General features: G+C 42.0%; 1 protein-coding gene across 7 annotated transcripts in view; it reads left to right on the top strand.

Moving 5' to 3' along the window:
• Positions 1-16,698, top strand: part of LOC131434739 (protein furry) — a 433,830-nt gene that overhangs the window by 292,132 nt on the left and 125,000 nt on the right. For all 7 annotated transcript variants that reach the window (XM_058601810.1, XM_058601816.1, XM_058601814.1 and 4 more), the window contains 2 exons: positions 6,846-6,977; positions 7,139-7,307. In XM_058601810.1, the coding sequence (XP_058457793.1) occupies positions 6,846-6,977; positions 7,139-7,307 (301 nt within the window). The remainder of the gene's footprint in view (positions 1-6,845; positions 6,978-7,138; positions 7,308-16,698) is intronic.

Here is a 16,698-nt window from a genome sequence, read left to right as displayed (position 1 = left end):
GACTTCTGTTGGCAGCAGTAAGTCTCGCATAAAGAGTTATCCCGATGGGCTTGCACTCTCGGCCGGGCCTTACTCGGTTTATTTCCGGACCAAGGCTAAAGAAAAAAAATTGAATGTTTTGAAAATATCGCGGGATCTGTCCTCGCGATACAATACTATAAAAAGTATTGATAAAATACGCCCAGATAAGCTCAGGGTTCTGCTCACCAGCTCAAAGCAGGCTAATGAGCTCGTTCAAAATGATCATTTTACGCGGGAGTACCGCATCTACGTGCCAGCTCGCGAAGTAGAAATCGACGGTGTGGTCACCGATTCGAGTTTGACTTGCGAGGACGTTCTTAAGTACGGGGCGGGTTGTTTTAAAGACCCCTCACTTAAGAATGTCAAGATACTGGATTGCAAGCGATTGCATTCAGTATCGATCGCCGGGGATGGAACAAAGTCCTATCCCCAATCAGACTCTTATCGAGTGACCTTCGCCGGTTCTGCTTTGCCCAACTACATCCTCTTGGACCGGGTTCGTTTGCCTGTTCGCCTATTCGTACCCCGAGTAATGAACTGTACTAATTGCAAACAATTGGGGCATACAGCTTCTCATTGCTGCAATAAGCCCCGGTGTGCTAACTGTGGGGAGGCTCATGCGGATGGCTCTTGCGGTAAGAATGCTGAAAAGTGTCTCTACTGCAAGGAGGGTCCGCATGACCTAATGGCATGTCCTGCGTATAAGCTGCGAGGAGATCGGATGAAGCGTTCCCTGAAGGAACACTCCAAGCGTTCCTTTGCCGAGATGCTTAAGAGTGCCACCCCTCCTAAACTGACAACGAACCCATATGCCTGCTTGTCAACTGACGAGAGCGATTCTGACGACCCTTTGGAAGGTCCATCATCGGCGGTCCCTCATAGCTGTAGGAAAAGAATAAATAAATCCTCTCATAAGCTACCTAGTAAGGGTTCGAAGGTGTCTTCCGAAGGGCTTCGAAAAGTTACAGCTAACGGGAATCGGGACACAACACCGAAGCAAAAAGCTCCTGGTCTCGGAAAACTCAATTCCGAGATGGAATTCCCACGACTTCCCGGGACTATAAAATCCCCAAGCGTCCCTGAAAATCTACCAGAGAACCAACTAGGTGCTGGACTTATCAAGTTCTCTGATGTTGTGGACTGGATTTTTACAACTTTCAATATTTCAGACCCTCTTAGAAGCATTTTAATTGCTTTCATGCCAACAGTAAAAACATATTTGAAGCAGTTGACTGCAAATTGGCCCCTTATCTCAGCGATTGTATCCTTCGATGGCTAAATCATCCACCGAGGTCACGGATCTAATCACTGTTTTACAGTGGAATTGCAGAAGTATCATCCCAAAAATAGATTCTTTTAAATTTCTAGTAAATAATCTGAAATGTGACGCATTTGCATTGTGCGAAACTTGGCTAACTTCTGAAATATCCTTAAACTTCCACGATTTTAACATTATTCGCCTGGATCGAGATGATCCCTATGGAGGAGTACTTTTAGGGATCAAAAAGTGCTATTCTTTTTATCGAATTAACCTCCCCTCGATACCAGGTATTGAAGTTGTCGCATGTCATGTTACAATCAAAGGTAAGGACCTTTGTATTGCTTCCATCTACATTCCCCCTAGAGCCTTGGTTGGGCATCGGCGGCTCAGTAATATCATAGAGCTCCTTCCCGCACCGACGTTGGTTTTAGGAGACTTTAACTCACACGGTACGGGATGGGGTTGTCTTCACGACGATAACAGATCAGCTATGATCCATGATATTTGCGACAACTTCAATATGACAATCTTGAATACGGGAGAAATGACACGGATTCCTGCACCACCAGCAAGACCAAGTGCGCTGGATTTATCCCTTTGCTCGACATCGCTACGGTTGGATTGCACGTGGGAGGTAATTCCTGATCCCCACGGTAGCGACCATCTACCGATCGTAATATCAATCACCAGCGGCTCAAAACCATCGAAGACAATCAATGTTTCGTATGACCTCACACGAAATATTGATTGGAATAACTATGCGACCGTGATATCTGAGAAACTTGAAAGAACTCAACAACTTCCTCCGGAGGAAGAGTACACGTTTTTGGCTGGCTTGATTCTCGACACCGCGACTCAAGCTCAGACGAAACGTGTACCCGGCGCGAAAACTAACATCCGTCCTCCCAACCCGTGGTGGGACAAAGAGTGCACAAATTTAAACGCGGAGAGAGCCTCCGCGTATAAAGTATTTAGAAAAAATGGAACACCTGATAATTACCGGAATTACGCGGCGTTAGACGTTAAAACTAAGAACTTGATTAGAGCTAAGAAACGCGGTTACTGGCGTCGGTTCGTAGACGGCCTAACAAAAGAAACATCTATGAGCACTCTTTGGAACACAGCCCGACGAATGCGCAATCATAACACAACGAATGAATGCGAAGAATATTCTAACCGCTGGATATTCGATTTCGCTAAAAAAGTATGTCCAGACTCTGTTCCGGAACAGAAGATCACCCGCGCCGCGACACCAAATACAAACGAAACACCGTTTTCGATGGTAGAGCTCTCACTTGCGCTCTTGTCATGTAACAATAAAGCCCCGGGATTAGACAGAATAAAATTCAACTTGTTGAAAAATCTGCCTGACCCCGCCAAAAGGCGCTTGCTGAGTTTATTCAATAAGTTCCTTGAGGACAACATTGTTCCACATGACTGGAGACAAGTGAAAGTGATATCCATTCAAAAACCAGGAAAACCAGCCTCCGATCACAATTCGTATCGGCCGATTGCTATGCTTTCCTGTATCCGGAAATTGTTCGAAAAAATGATTCTGTTTCGTCTAGACAATTGGGTCGAGACTAATGGCTTACTTTCAGATACACAATTTGGTTTCCGCAGGGGCAAAGGAACGAACGATTGTCTTGCGTTGCTCTCAACCGAAATTCAAATGGCATTTGCTCGTAAGGAACAAATGGCGTCAGTTTTCCTAGACATCAAGGGGGCTTTTGACTCAGTTTCTATAAATATCCTATCTGAGAAGTTGCATCAGCATGGTCTTTCACCAATTTTGAATAACTTTTTGTACAATCTATTGTCAGAGAAATACATGTATTTCGCGCATGGTGATTTGTCGACAATACGATTCAGTTACATGGGTCTTCCTCAGGGCTCATGCTTAAGCCCCCTTTTATACAATTTTTACGTAAACGACATCGATAAATGTATCAACACATCTTGCACGCTGAGACAACTTGCCGACGACAGCGTTGTGTCCATTATAGGACCCAAAGCTGGCGATCTGCAAGGGCCGTTACAAGATACTCTTGCCAGCTTATCCACATGGGCTCTTCAAATGGGTATCGAGTTCTCTACGGAGAAAACTGAGCTGGTTGTATTTTCAAGGAAGCGAGAACCAGCACAACTACAGCTTCAACTAGGGGGTGAAAACATAGCTCAGGTCTTCACATTCAAATATCTCGGGGTCTGGTTCGACTCCAAAGGCACCTGGGGATGTCACATTAGGTATCTGAAACAAAAATGCCAGCAGAGAATCAATTTTCTTCGTACAATAACCGGAACTTGGTGGGGTGCCCACCCAGGAGACCTGATCAGGCTGTACCAAACAACGATATTGTCCGTTATGGAATATGGATGCTTCTGCTTCCGATCCGCCGCGAACACCCATTTCATTAAGCTGGAAAGAATTCAGTATCGTTGTTTGCGTATTGCCTTGGGTTGCATGCAATCAACTCATACGATGAGTCTTGAAGTGTTGGCGGGCGTCTTACCGTTGAAAAACCGGTTCTGGGATCTCTCATATCGCTTGCTCATTCGATGCGACATTTTGAATCCTCTGGTGATTGAAAACTTCGAAAGGTTAGTTGAGCTTAATTCTCAAACCCGTTTTATGTCCTTGTATTTTGATTACATGGCTCAGAATATTAATCCTTCTTCGTTTGCTTCCAACCGTGCTCATTTCTTGGATACTTCTGATTCTACTGTGTTTTTCGACACATCCATGAGAGAAGAGATTCGTGGAATTCCGGAACACGTACGCCCTCGAGTGGCCCCTAATATATTTTATAATAAATTTAGAACAGTCAACTGTGAAAAGGTGTTTTACACTGATGGATCAAACATCGACAGGTCCACAGGCTTCGGCATCTTCAATCAAAACATCACCGCTTCTTACAAACTCAGTGATCCGGCTTCAGTTTACGTCGCAGAATTAGCTGCTATTCAGTACACCCTCGAGATCATTGAAACCTTGCCCAAAGACCATTACTTCATTGTCACGGACAGTCTAAGTTCAATAGAAGCTCTCCGGGCAATGAAGCCAGGAAAGTATCCCCCATATTTCCTGGGGAAAATACGGGAACACTTGCGAACTTTATCTGAACGGTCTTATTCAATATCGTTAGTCTGGGTCCCTTCGCATTGTTCCATTCCGGGCAATGAAAAGGCAGACTCATTGGCTAAGGTGGGCGCATTACAAGGTGACATTTATGAAAGACCAATCTGCTTCAATGAATTTTTCAGTATTTCTCGTCAGAAAACTCTCGAAAGTTGGCAAACTTCATGGACGAATGACGAACTGGGACGATGGCTACACTCCATTATCCCTAAGGTATCGACGAAACCTTGGTTCAAGGGGATGAACATGAGTCGTGATTTCATTCGCGTTATGTCACGACTCATGTCAAATCACTATACATTTAACGTACATCTCCGGCGTATCGGGATCGTGGAGAACGGGCTCTGCACCTGTGGCGACGGTTATCAGGACATCGAGCATGTCGTGTGGTCGTGCGTAGAGTATCGCGACGCCAGATCGGAGCTATTGGAATCCCTCAGGGCCCGAGGTAGACCGACTGAGGTTCCGGTTCGGGATGTGTTGGCGAGTCGGGATAGTTCATATATGCTTCTGATATACCAGTTCCTCAAACACATTAATATACAAGTGTAATCTGTTACATCTTGCTTAGAAAGTTCCTCCTATTTATCGACGTTATTTCAACTGTGGCTAAGAATTATTTTCACCTGCAGGTTCGACACTAACTTCCGCCGATTACCCCGAGTCCTCTTCTGTCCACCATCTTCATCGGAACTAACAAGATCTTTTTGCTGTCACTAACCTTCTCGCTTCCCCCCTCCCCGTCTCTTCTCCATCTCGATGTCAACTAATTAGATCTCTGTCGTTCTTAGTCATTTCGTTCCCATATCCCCATTTTACTTCGTTTTCCGCAATATTTACTTCTCTATATTTTTCGTTATATTTACATCACCATCATCGCCCACGGAAGGTCGCTCTAGTCATGCGGGCCACCCGCCGGGTATTCGTAGCCTGGGGGTGTTTCCCGCGGACCCACACGGACCGAGGGATGCGGCCAACGTCATCTGGAAGACTCATGATATATTCCATCCACCGGCCGGTGCCGATCGCCAGCTGAAGGTTGGATCTGCCAAAGTCGACCACTGCGACCCCAATACAACATTATCCAATCATACTATCCTAGTTTTAAATTAGTCGTTAATAAAATTAGAAAAAGTCCTTGGCACCTTAGAGCTAAAGCAGTGTGCCTTAAAAATAATTATATTATTGAATAAAAAAAAAAAATCAATTTTTAAAATAACTGAAAATCCATCACCACACGCAGATGAAGAAATATCAAGGCTAAAAGAAAAAACAGCACTCATTCATCACACCATCAATGAAGGACACAATTTTGCATTGGAGAAAACAAAGATCATAGATCGATCTTTGCGATCTACAGCTTTGCCTCTGTTTCTAAATGTGTCATATTTCCAATACTACCAAAACAGTTAATTATCGCACAGATGTACAAGGCCTAAACACCACTTACGCTGGTATTCTACATTCTATCAAATCCATCAAATACGATAAGAAATGACAACTCTCCGATTAACACCGATACTACCGTACTCTACACAGCACTTTGCTGAGCTTTTCAACGATAACGTTACTTAATAACGTTGATAAGCTCATTGTTTTTGATCACCATGATGAAAGCTTCAGAATAGTCGTTAAACTAAGTAGTTGTGATACTGTACGTGATTCATGCAAACATAATATTTGTTATGCAGTCAATAGTAAGAATTGTTTTAAATAATTTTTGATTCAATATTTATGTAAATAACCATTTTCTCGTAGTATTTTAAAGCATGTTCTAAAATTGACCAGACAATGTAGCGTCAGACATCGACATATTTTGACTATAAACGATAGACTTTAGTAAGTTTTTACATTGTATTATTTGTTCAACGCTCTATGTTTTTGTCAATGTAACACAATAAATTTTCCAGTTTTCCTTGAAAAAGGCCTACATTAAAGGCCGAAACGTCGGACAGTAAACAACATTCGTTTGTATTATAAGACTGAGACAGCCGTTTTACAGTTTTCCATAACTACTTATCGATACACTCCTTATATGAGAAAGACAAAACTCAAAAAGAGATCCAAATTCAGGCTCCGGTATTATTGTTTAACATTCGTGAAAGTTTTTTATCCTTTGATAAAGTAACACCAACCATTATCAACAAACGGACGATGGTCAAAATAACAAAGAAACAATCACTCGTGGTAATCGAAAGGAACAAATAAAAGTTTCAAATTGAGGTGCTCGATGTTTTTAATACCACTCTAATTATTCAGCCGAAGATCATCACATCGAGATCAACAAATGACTGGATTTCTTCTGGCAGCAAAGGCTAAAATGTCTTGATTCTTTACAATAGATATCAACCGTGACCCTAATTAATTTTCAGTCGACAACTTTTCACAATTTCTAATTTTCTCTACTCTTCTTTTATCCCACAGTTTGCTGACTCACATCCGTACATCGAGGAGCTTTGGGGAACGCTGTGCCAGTTTTGGCCTAACAACTTGAAGGTGATTTTACGCTACCTGCTCATCATCTCCGGTATGGCCCCGAACGAACTGTTGGCCTACGTAAGTAAACATTTCCCTCCCGAAACGAACACGACTGGCTTTATTAATTTTTTTCTAATTGACCGTAACCATTAATTTTAACTTGCCTCGGCTGTTTACCGGTTGATAATGGCTTCGTTGTTGCTGTTGTTGTTGTACCAACGAATGGTCCCATCGTGAAGGCCAAACGGGTTGCCCTTTACCTGGCCCGGTCCTGCACCAACCGGCTCCTGGATGAACTGATGAGTGAACTGCAAACCGTTGAGACGCTGAATTGTCTAATTGAGCGGACGGAGACTCCTCCGTTCTATCGGCTAACGAGCATGCGGAAGGCATCCAGCCATTCGGACGGTGAGTTACAGCTTGAATCGAATTTATATTGTTTTCCCGTGGTGATTTGTGTTTTCAATTACGTCCTTGTTCCGACGACGGCAAGGTTGAGGAATAATGAATGTAAAATGGACAATTAAAAAGTTGTGTACTTGCAGGGCAGATTGTCGTACATGAGTTAGGTGTACGGTTGCACCCCGCTTGTTTCGAAAATATCGGTTTCAAGGAAAATTATTACTGGGCGTTCGTTAAATTCTTATTTATGTATTTCGAGCAGCCTTCAGCTGGAACTGGGATTTCTATATATTGCGTACCAGTAAACACAGTCCTACCTGATCATTTATGACAAGCAGATTGCGAAGTTTCGTTTATGTAATCTCGATTTCATCCAGTTTTAGTGATCATTTGACTACAAAATGAGACTCACCTAAATGACACTAGAAATGTGTAAAATACTCCAAGCCTGGGAAGCCCGCATGGAATCTCAGAACTGAATGAATCGATTCTCGCTTGTAGATAGCCCCCCTTTTTTTTTTTTTTTATTCAACAATATAATATATTTTTAGGCACACTGCTTAAGCTCTAAGATGCCAAGGGTATTTTCTAATCTTAATTAACGACTAACTTAAAACTAGAATAGTATCGTTAGATTATGTCGTCTTAGATTTTCTAGAATCCATTGTATGTTGCATGGGTCTTCCAGATGGCGCTATCTATGGCCGATTCCTTTCGGTTCGTGTGGGTCCGCGGGAAACACCCCCAGGCTACGAAGGCCCGGCGGGTGGCCCGCATGCTGGTCATCGACTGGAGCGTAGAACCGTAGACGGTGATGGTGATGTTACGGAAGAGAATGAAAAAAAAAAAGTAAATATTGTGGAAACCGAGGTAAATAGGGGGTATGGAAACAAAATGTCTGAAAACTACAAAGATCTAATTAGTTGCCATCGAGATGGTGAAGAGACGGAGAAAGGGGGAACGAATAGTTAGTGACAAAAAAAAAAAGATCTTGTTAGTTCCAATGAAGATGGTGGACAGGGACGGGGATCGAGAGAATCGGGCGGATATTAGTGTCGAACCTGTAGGTGGAGATTATACTTTCTGAGCGAGGTATATCAGATTACACTTGGATATTAATGTGTTTAAGGTACTGATATATGAGAAACATATATGAACTATCCCGACTCGCCATCACATCTCGGACCGGAACCTCAGGTGGTCTACCTCGGGCCCTAAGGGATTCCAGTAGCTTCGACCTGGCGTCGCGATACTCTACGCACGACCACACGACATGCTCGATGTCCTGATAACCCTCGCCACAGGTGCAGAGACCGCTCTCCGTGAGCCCAATACGCCGGAGATGTGCGTTGAATGTGTAGTGGTTTGACATGAGTCGAGACATCACACGAATGAAATCGCGACTCACGTTCATCCCCCTGAACCAAGGTTTCGTCGATATTTTGGGAACAATGGAGTATAGCCATCTTCCCAGTTCGTCATTGCTCCATGAAGTTTGCCAACTTTCGAGTGTCCTCTGACGAGAAATGCTAAAAAATTCATTGAAGCAGATTGGTCTTTCATAAATTTCACCTTCTAATGCACCCACCTTAGCTAATGAGTCTGCCTTTTCATTTCCCGGAATGGAACAATGCGAAGGGACCCAGACTAAGGATATTAAATAAGACCGACCAGATAAAGTTCTCAAGTGTTCCCGTATTTTCCCCAGAAAATATGGGGGATACTTTCCTGGCTTCATTGAACGGAGAGCTTCTATTGAACTTAAACTATCCGTGACAATGAAGTAATGGTCTTTGGGTAAATTTTCAATGATCTCAAGAGTATACTGAATAGCAGCTAATTCTGCGACGTAGACTGAAGCCGGATCACTGAGTTTGTACGTAGCGGTGATGTTTTTATTGAAGATACCAAAGCCTGTGGATCCGTTGAGATTTGACCCATCAGAGTAAAACATCCTTTCACAGTCAACTGCTCTGAATTTATAATAAAAAATATTAGGGATCACTTGAGGGCGTACGTGATTCGGAATCCCACGAATCTCTTCTCTCATGGATGTGTCGAAAAACACAGTAGAATCAGAAGTATCCAAGAAATGAGCACGGTTGGAAACAAACGAAGAAGGATTAATATTCTGAGCCATGTAATCAAAATACAAGGACATAAAACGGGTCTGAGAATTGAGCTCGACAAGCCTTTCGAAGTTTTCAATCACCGTCGGATTCAAGACATTGCATCGAATCAGCAATCGATATGAGAGATCCCAGAATCGGTTTTTAAGTGGTATAACGCCCGCCAGCACTTCGAGACTCATCGTATGAGTCGACTGCATGCAACCCAAGGCTATACGCAAGCAACGATACTGAATTCTTTCCAGCTTGATGAAATGGGTGTTCGCCGCGGATCGGAAGCAAAAGCATCCGTATTCCATCACGGACAATATCGTTGTTTGGTACAGCCTGATCAAGTCTCCTGGGTGAGCACCCCACCAAGTTCCGGTTATTGTGCGAAGAAAATTAATTCTCTGCTGGCATTTTTGTTTCAGATACCTAATTTGACATCCCCACGTGCCTTTGGAGTCGAACCAGACCCCGAGATATTTAAATGTGAAGGCCTGAGCTATGGTTTCACCCCTTAGTTGAAGCTGTAATTGTGCTGGTTCTCGCTTCCTTGAAAATACAACCAGCTCAGTTTTCTCCGTAGAGAACTCGATACCCATTTGAAGAGCCCATGTCGACAAGTTGTCGAGGGTATCTTGTAATGGTCCTTGGAGATCGGCAGCTTTGGGTCCTATAATGGACACAACGCTGTCGTCGGCAAGTTGTCTTAGCGTGCAAGATGTGTTTATACATTTGTCGATGTCGTTTACGTAAAAATTGTATAAAAGGGGGCTTAAACATGAGCCCTGAGGAAGACCCATGTAACTGAATCGTATTGTCGACAAATCATTCTGCGCAAAATGCATATGTTTCTCGGACAATAGATTATACAAAAAGTTATTCAAAACTGGTGAAAGACCATGCTTATGCAACTTCTCAGATAGGATATGTATTGAAACTGAGTCGAAAGCCCCCTTGATATCTAGGAAGACTGATGCCATTTGTTCTTTACGGGCAAATGCCATTTGAATTTCGGTTGAGAGCAACGCAAGACAATCGTTCGTTCCTTTGCCCCGGCGAAAACCAAATTGTGTATCTGAAAGCAAGCCATTGGTCTCGACCCAATTGTCTAGGCGGAAGAGAATCATTTTTTCAAACAATTTCCGGATACAGGAAAGCATAGCAATCGGCCGATACGAATTGTGGTCGGAGGCAGGTTTCTCTGGTTTTTTAATGGCGATAACCCTCACTTGTCTCCAGTCATGAGGGACAATATTACCCTCAAGAAACTTGTTGAATAGATTCAACAAGCGCCTTTTGGCAGGGTCAGGCAGATTTTTCAACAAGTTGAATTTGATTCTGTCTAGCCCCGGGGCTTTATTGTTACACGACAAGAGTGCAAGAGAAAACTCTACCATCGAAAACGGTGTTTCGTTTGTATTCGCTGTCGCGACGCGGGAGATCTTCTGGTCCGGAACAGAGTCGGGACACACTTTTTTAGCGAAATCGAATATCCAGCGGTTAGAATATTCCTCGCTTTCGTTCGTGGTGTTTCGATTGCGCATTCGTCGGGCTGTGTTCCAAAGAGTGCTCATCGATGTTTCTTTTGTTAATCCGTCAACGAAACGGCGCCAGTATCCGCGTTTCTTTGCTTTAATTAGGTTCTTCATTTGCATGTCTAACGCCGCGTAATTCCGATAATTATCAGGTGTTCCGTTTTTTCTAAAAATGATATACGCTGCAGATTTTTTAGCGTTTAACTCTGAGCACTCTTTGTCCCACCACGGGTTGGGAGGACGGATGTTAGTTTTCGCGCCCGGTACACGTTTCGTCTGAGCTTGAATCGCGGTTCCGAGAATCAAGCCAGCCAAAAACGTGTACTCTTCCTCCGGAGGAAGTTCTTGTGTTGATTCTATTTTCTCAGATATAGAGTTTGCATATCTTTTCCAATCAATATTTCGTGTGAGGTCATACAAAACATTGATTGTCTTCGATGGTCTTAATCCGGTGGCAATTGAGATGACGATAGGCAAGTGATCGCTACCGTGGGGATCAGGGATTACCTTCCACGTGCAATCCAACCGTAGCGATGTCGAGCAAATGGAAAGATCCAGCGCACTTGGTCTTGCTGGTGGTGCAGGAATCCGTGTCATTTCTCCCGTATTTAAAATTGTCATATTGAAGTTATCGCAAAGGTCATAGATCAGAGTTGATCTGTTGTCATCCTGAAGACAGCCCCATCCCGTACCATGAGAGTTGAAGTCTCCTAAAACTAACGTAGGTGTAGGAAGGAGCTCCATGATGTCACAAAGCCGTTGGTGCCCAATCGAAGCTCTTGGGGGAATGTATACGGAAGCAATGCAAAGGTCCTTGCCTTTCATTGTGATTTGACATGCAATAACTTCAACACCTGGTATCGAAGGGAGGTTTATCCGGTAGAAGGGATAGCACTTTTTGATCCCTAAAAGTACTCCTCCGTAGGGGTTTTCTCGATCCAAGCGGATTATATTAAAATCATGGAAGGTAATTGGTATTTCAGAAGTTAGCCATGTTTCGCATAAGGCAAATGCGTCACACTCCAAGATGTTTATTAATACTTTGAAGGGGTCTATTTTCGGTATGATACTTCTACAGTTCCACTGTAAAACAGTGATCGGATCCATTACCTCGTTCAATAAATCAGCCATCGAAGGATACAATCGCTGAAATGAGGGGCCATTTTGCAGTTGACTGTTTCAGAAATGTTTTGACTGTGGGTATAAAACTCATCATAAGCTGTTTCAGGGGGTCGGAAATATTGAAAGTTGTGAAAATCCAGTCCACAATATCCGAGAATTTTATGAATCCAGCACTCGGTCGATTTTCTGGTTGGTTTTCTGGGACACTTGGGGATTTTGATGACCCAGGAAGTGCCGGGAATTCCTTTTTAGATCTGAGTTTCTCAAGATCAGGAGCTGTTTGCTTTGGTTTTTTCATTTTACCAGCACTTCCCATTGCTGTTACTTTTGGGGGACCCTCAGAAGATACCTTCGAACCCTTGCTAGGGAGCTTGTGAGAGGAAATATTTATCCTCTTCCTATAGCTGTGAGGGACTGCCGAAGATGTACCTTCTTGGGGATCGTCAGAATCACACTCGTCAGTTGACAAGCAAGCGTAAAGGTTTCCGGTGAGTTTAGGTGGCGTAGCACTCTTGAGCATTTCTGCAAAAGACCGTTTGGAACGAGACTGGAGAGACTGTTTCAATTTATCTCCTCGCAGTTTGTACGCAGGGCATGCCGCGAGGTCATGATGGTCCTCTCTACAGTAGAGGCACTTTTCGATGCTCTTCCCGCAAGAGCCATCCGCGTGAGCCCCTCCACAGTTAGCACAACGATACTTATTACCACAATGAGAGGCTGTATGCCCCAATTGTTTGCAATTGGAGCAATTCATGACCCGCGGCACATAGAGACGAACAGGCAGACGAACCCGGTCCAGGAGAACGTAGTTGGGTAATGCCGAGCCGGCGAAGGTCACTCGATAAGAGTCTGATTGGGGATAGGATTTTGTACCATCCCCGGCGATCGACACTGAATGCAGCCGTTTGCAATCCAGTATCTTTACATTCTTAAGTACGGGGTCTTTGAAACCGCCGGCCCCGTACTTAAGAAGATCTTCGCATGTCAGGCTCGCATCTGTGACTACGCCGTCTATTTCTACTTCGCGGGCTGGCACGTAGACACAATACTCCCGCGCAAAAAGATCACTTTGAACGATCTCGTTAGCCTGCTTTGAGCTGGTTAACAAGACCCTAAGCTTCCCTGGGCGTACTTTATCAATACGTGTAATAGTAGAGTATCGTGAAGTCAATTCGTGAGATATTTTTATAAGGTTAAATTTGTTGTTGTTCTTGGTCCGGAAATAGACCACACAGGAACCGGTCGAAAGCAAAGGATCATCGGGATACTTCTTTACCCTCGGAATCTTATTGTCAGCTGAAGGGGTAGGGACAAGTGGGGGTGGTTTTGGATCTGTCTCCATTTTTTCATCCGGAGGGGGGGGAACCATTATTATTACACGGAGCTATCTCCGCACAGATTTGGTTATGTATGGTGTAAGTGAAATAATCAGAGGATAGCAACAAAATACAAACAATACTTAGCTTGTTCGGCTGCAAAAACAAACGGCCACCAAGACCTGGTCTTGGTCGATTGCCTCTTCAATAGATGCCTAAAACTCCGTGAGGAAAAAAGCACAATCACAATTGTCTATCTATGGCTGTGTGACGGTGAAAAAACCTCCACGAAGAAAAAGCACAAATCACGATATCTAACTCGGTGCAAAAAAAACTCAACTCACTCGCACACCCGAGTGTCCGATCACAATCGACACTGCGAAAACAAAAGAACGACCTTGAAAGCGGATTAATGCGGACTGTACTGGACTGGATTAAAGCGAATACACATCCGATCGCGTCGACAGATACGGTGGGAATGATAGATAGCCCCTTAGTTGCACTCCGTGATTGGTCGAATGAGTTAAAATGCACAATGCAATAATGACCACTGGGATAGTATCTGGATAAGTTTTGGTAAACAATAAAATCTCAACAGCAAGTACGGTGCACGAAATTATAAGCTCCCGAAATTTGTAAAGCTACAGACATGTATGTACAATGTATCAGTTTCGGATCCACTAATTCTAAATGATGCGTGTTTTCTTGCATAATAAAGTTCGTTTTAAATCAGTTTATAAAACAAAGAATTGATTCAATTTGTTTAGTATAAAGTTATGTGAGCTCATCCGATGGGCACGTGTTTCCTTAAGTCATCATCGTACTATTCTATAAACGACCTTAAGTAAGCATTCAAAACAAAAGTTGGATTATAATTCGAATTTTAGGACGAAATGAAATCTGGAAAAATACATACATTCTTGTACCAAAACATTTTCAATTATGTACTAAAATAACGAAAAAGATGCGGACGAATTGTGCACATCACCATCAGATTCTTGCATATTATTCTGCTTATAAAAATAATAATGTGATCAAGAATTTTTATCATTAGATATTCGTAATTGGGTTGATGAATGCGAAAAGCGACAATGAAACATGAAACCAAAATTGTTCAAAATCTGTAAATTGTTTCTACTAGTAATTCTTGAAAATTGACGATGATTTGAATCATTGCGTCTTTGGTCTTCGTTCTGGACATTCCTATAGTTATGGCTGAAGGCTTTGAATTCACACCGATTTTCCAGAGATGTTAATCAAAGATTCAAATGAATTGTACCATCCTTTTAAACTGTCATTCAATTCTAAGTGACATAATATGGAATTTTTATTTTGTGCAAATATATCCAACGTATTCCACTTTCAATTCGAAGATAATGCAGAATTTCTAAAATAAGCTTTAACACGTTTAGCGCAATTGTGACAAATATTTTATAACAACTGCAAATTTTAACATAAAAGTTTGTACAACTCGGAAGGTAATAATCAGATCCAAAAACAAAAACAATAACGTACATGCTTTCAGGAAGACCTTTAATTTACAACTAGTTTGGTAAAAATTGGACCTCTATGAAATTCACATCACTTTATCTTGCACACACATATTTGCTTCGTTCGTCTCCAAAGTTCGAGTGAATTCTATACCGATGTTTTATATTTTTAAAAGGATAAAAAGGCAAAATAGTAAGAATACATTGAGGGGCCTCCGATAATCAATACTCCATGTCTTGACACCCATCCATTTTAAAGAACTCATATGTTGGGCATGTTTTTTGTAATAATATGGTCTACAGGAAACACGTGCCCGCCGGATTTAAGATAAATCTTCCAGCTCACACCTTTGTAGGGGTATGAGGCGGGACCATCATCATCATCATCATACAACTTCTCCGAAGAAATGAATTCTCTATCACCCAGTACAGGCAAATTATTTCTGCAACCTAACTTCTAGTTAGATTACTGACAACTTTAATTATATTAAAAGAAGGGGACAATTCCAATCATAATTTCTTCTGAAAGCATTCATTGCAATACGTAAATACTTCCATAGAGACCATATGTAGGGTAAGGGCTCCCTATTTCATCTCATTTGTAAGGACGTCGCCTTCAAACCCCGATTTAGCCACTAAAATCACTGTAACTATTTCATATTACTGCTTCATTCGCCTTGCTCCACGTTGAGAATAGATTCACATTTCTTGAAAATTCAACTAATATTTATAAAACAGCTAAAAACACTAATGATGTTTTCACTACTCTGCTCCTAATTTCATCTCAATGGATTTTTATCCATCCTATCGTTGATCTTTTATTCATCCTATAAATTAGCAATGGCGACAGCAATCAAAACAAAATATTCCACTATTACACTCTTACCCGCATACGCATGGCTGCCAGATGGCTGACTAAACGCTGCCAGCTGGAAAAATATGACTGGGCAGACATTCTGGTGACCGACTGCCTCACCGCTGCCAGATATAAAACTCAAACGATACAACCGTACCCACCAGGATTTTTCCACATTATTATTATTGGTAAAAAATTTACTCGTTGAATTATCTAATAATTGGGGCAATGGCTTACGGAGATCTAAAGAACTATCTTTTAACATCATTTTATTAGTGAAAACAGATAGAACAGATATAGACTTTCTATGCAAAGTAATACATTGTGATGTATTTTCTTACTCGATTAATCAAAATAATCGATAAAAGGCTAAGAAGTAATCGAATATTTGTAATCCATTAACGACAGTTCCACTAATCGAGCTAATCGATTAATAGCAATCAATTAATCGAAATTTATATCAGTTAGGCTGTGAACCATTTCGTGGTTAATTTTAACTTTTGGTTGAAATCTGACACTTGAGTGGTTATTTTGATGTTGTCAAAAATAACTCTGTTCCTAGGACAGGACCTGACAATTGTTAATCCACTTTTAGGACCAATTTCGGACCAGCTCGTGATTGGTTGAAATTGACATAAACAAATACTCGATTTTGAAGTTTGTGTTACTGCAGGGTAGAATGAAAGTGTTGTCAGTTATCTGTAATCGTCTGTTTTTTTAATGAGTGACAAATTGAGACAAGTGTTTTAGAGTTGATTACTGCTTGTTTTAATTCTTGAGAAAAAGTTAATATGAAGTGCAAAGCATTGTTTTGCGACTCAAATAATTCAAAGTTTCCAGAACTGAAGTTCTACAGATTTCCGATAAATCCCGTGATTCGATTAAAATGGATTCGGTTCTGTGTAAGAAGTGACGAAGAGGTTCCATTCTTTAAAATAAAACCGAGTAACAGATTATGTAG

The sequence above is a fragment of the Malaya genurostris genome, chromosome 3 (assembly GCF_030247185.1).
Source record: "Malaya genurostris strain Urasoe2022 chromosome 3, Malgen_1.1, whole genome shotgun sequence".
Lineage (NCBI taxonomy): Eukaryota > Metazoa > Arthropoda > Insecta > Diptera > Culicidae > Malaya > Malaya genurostris.
Note: the sequence above shows the minus strand (reverse complement) of the source record. Positions and strands in the feature narration are given on the sequence as shown.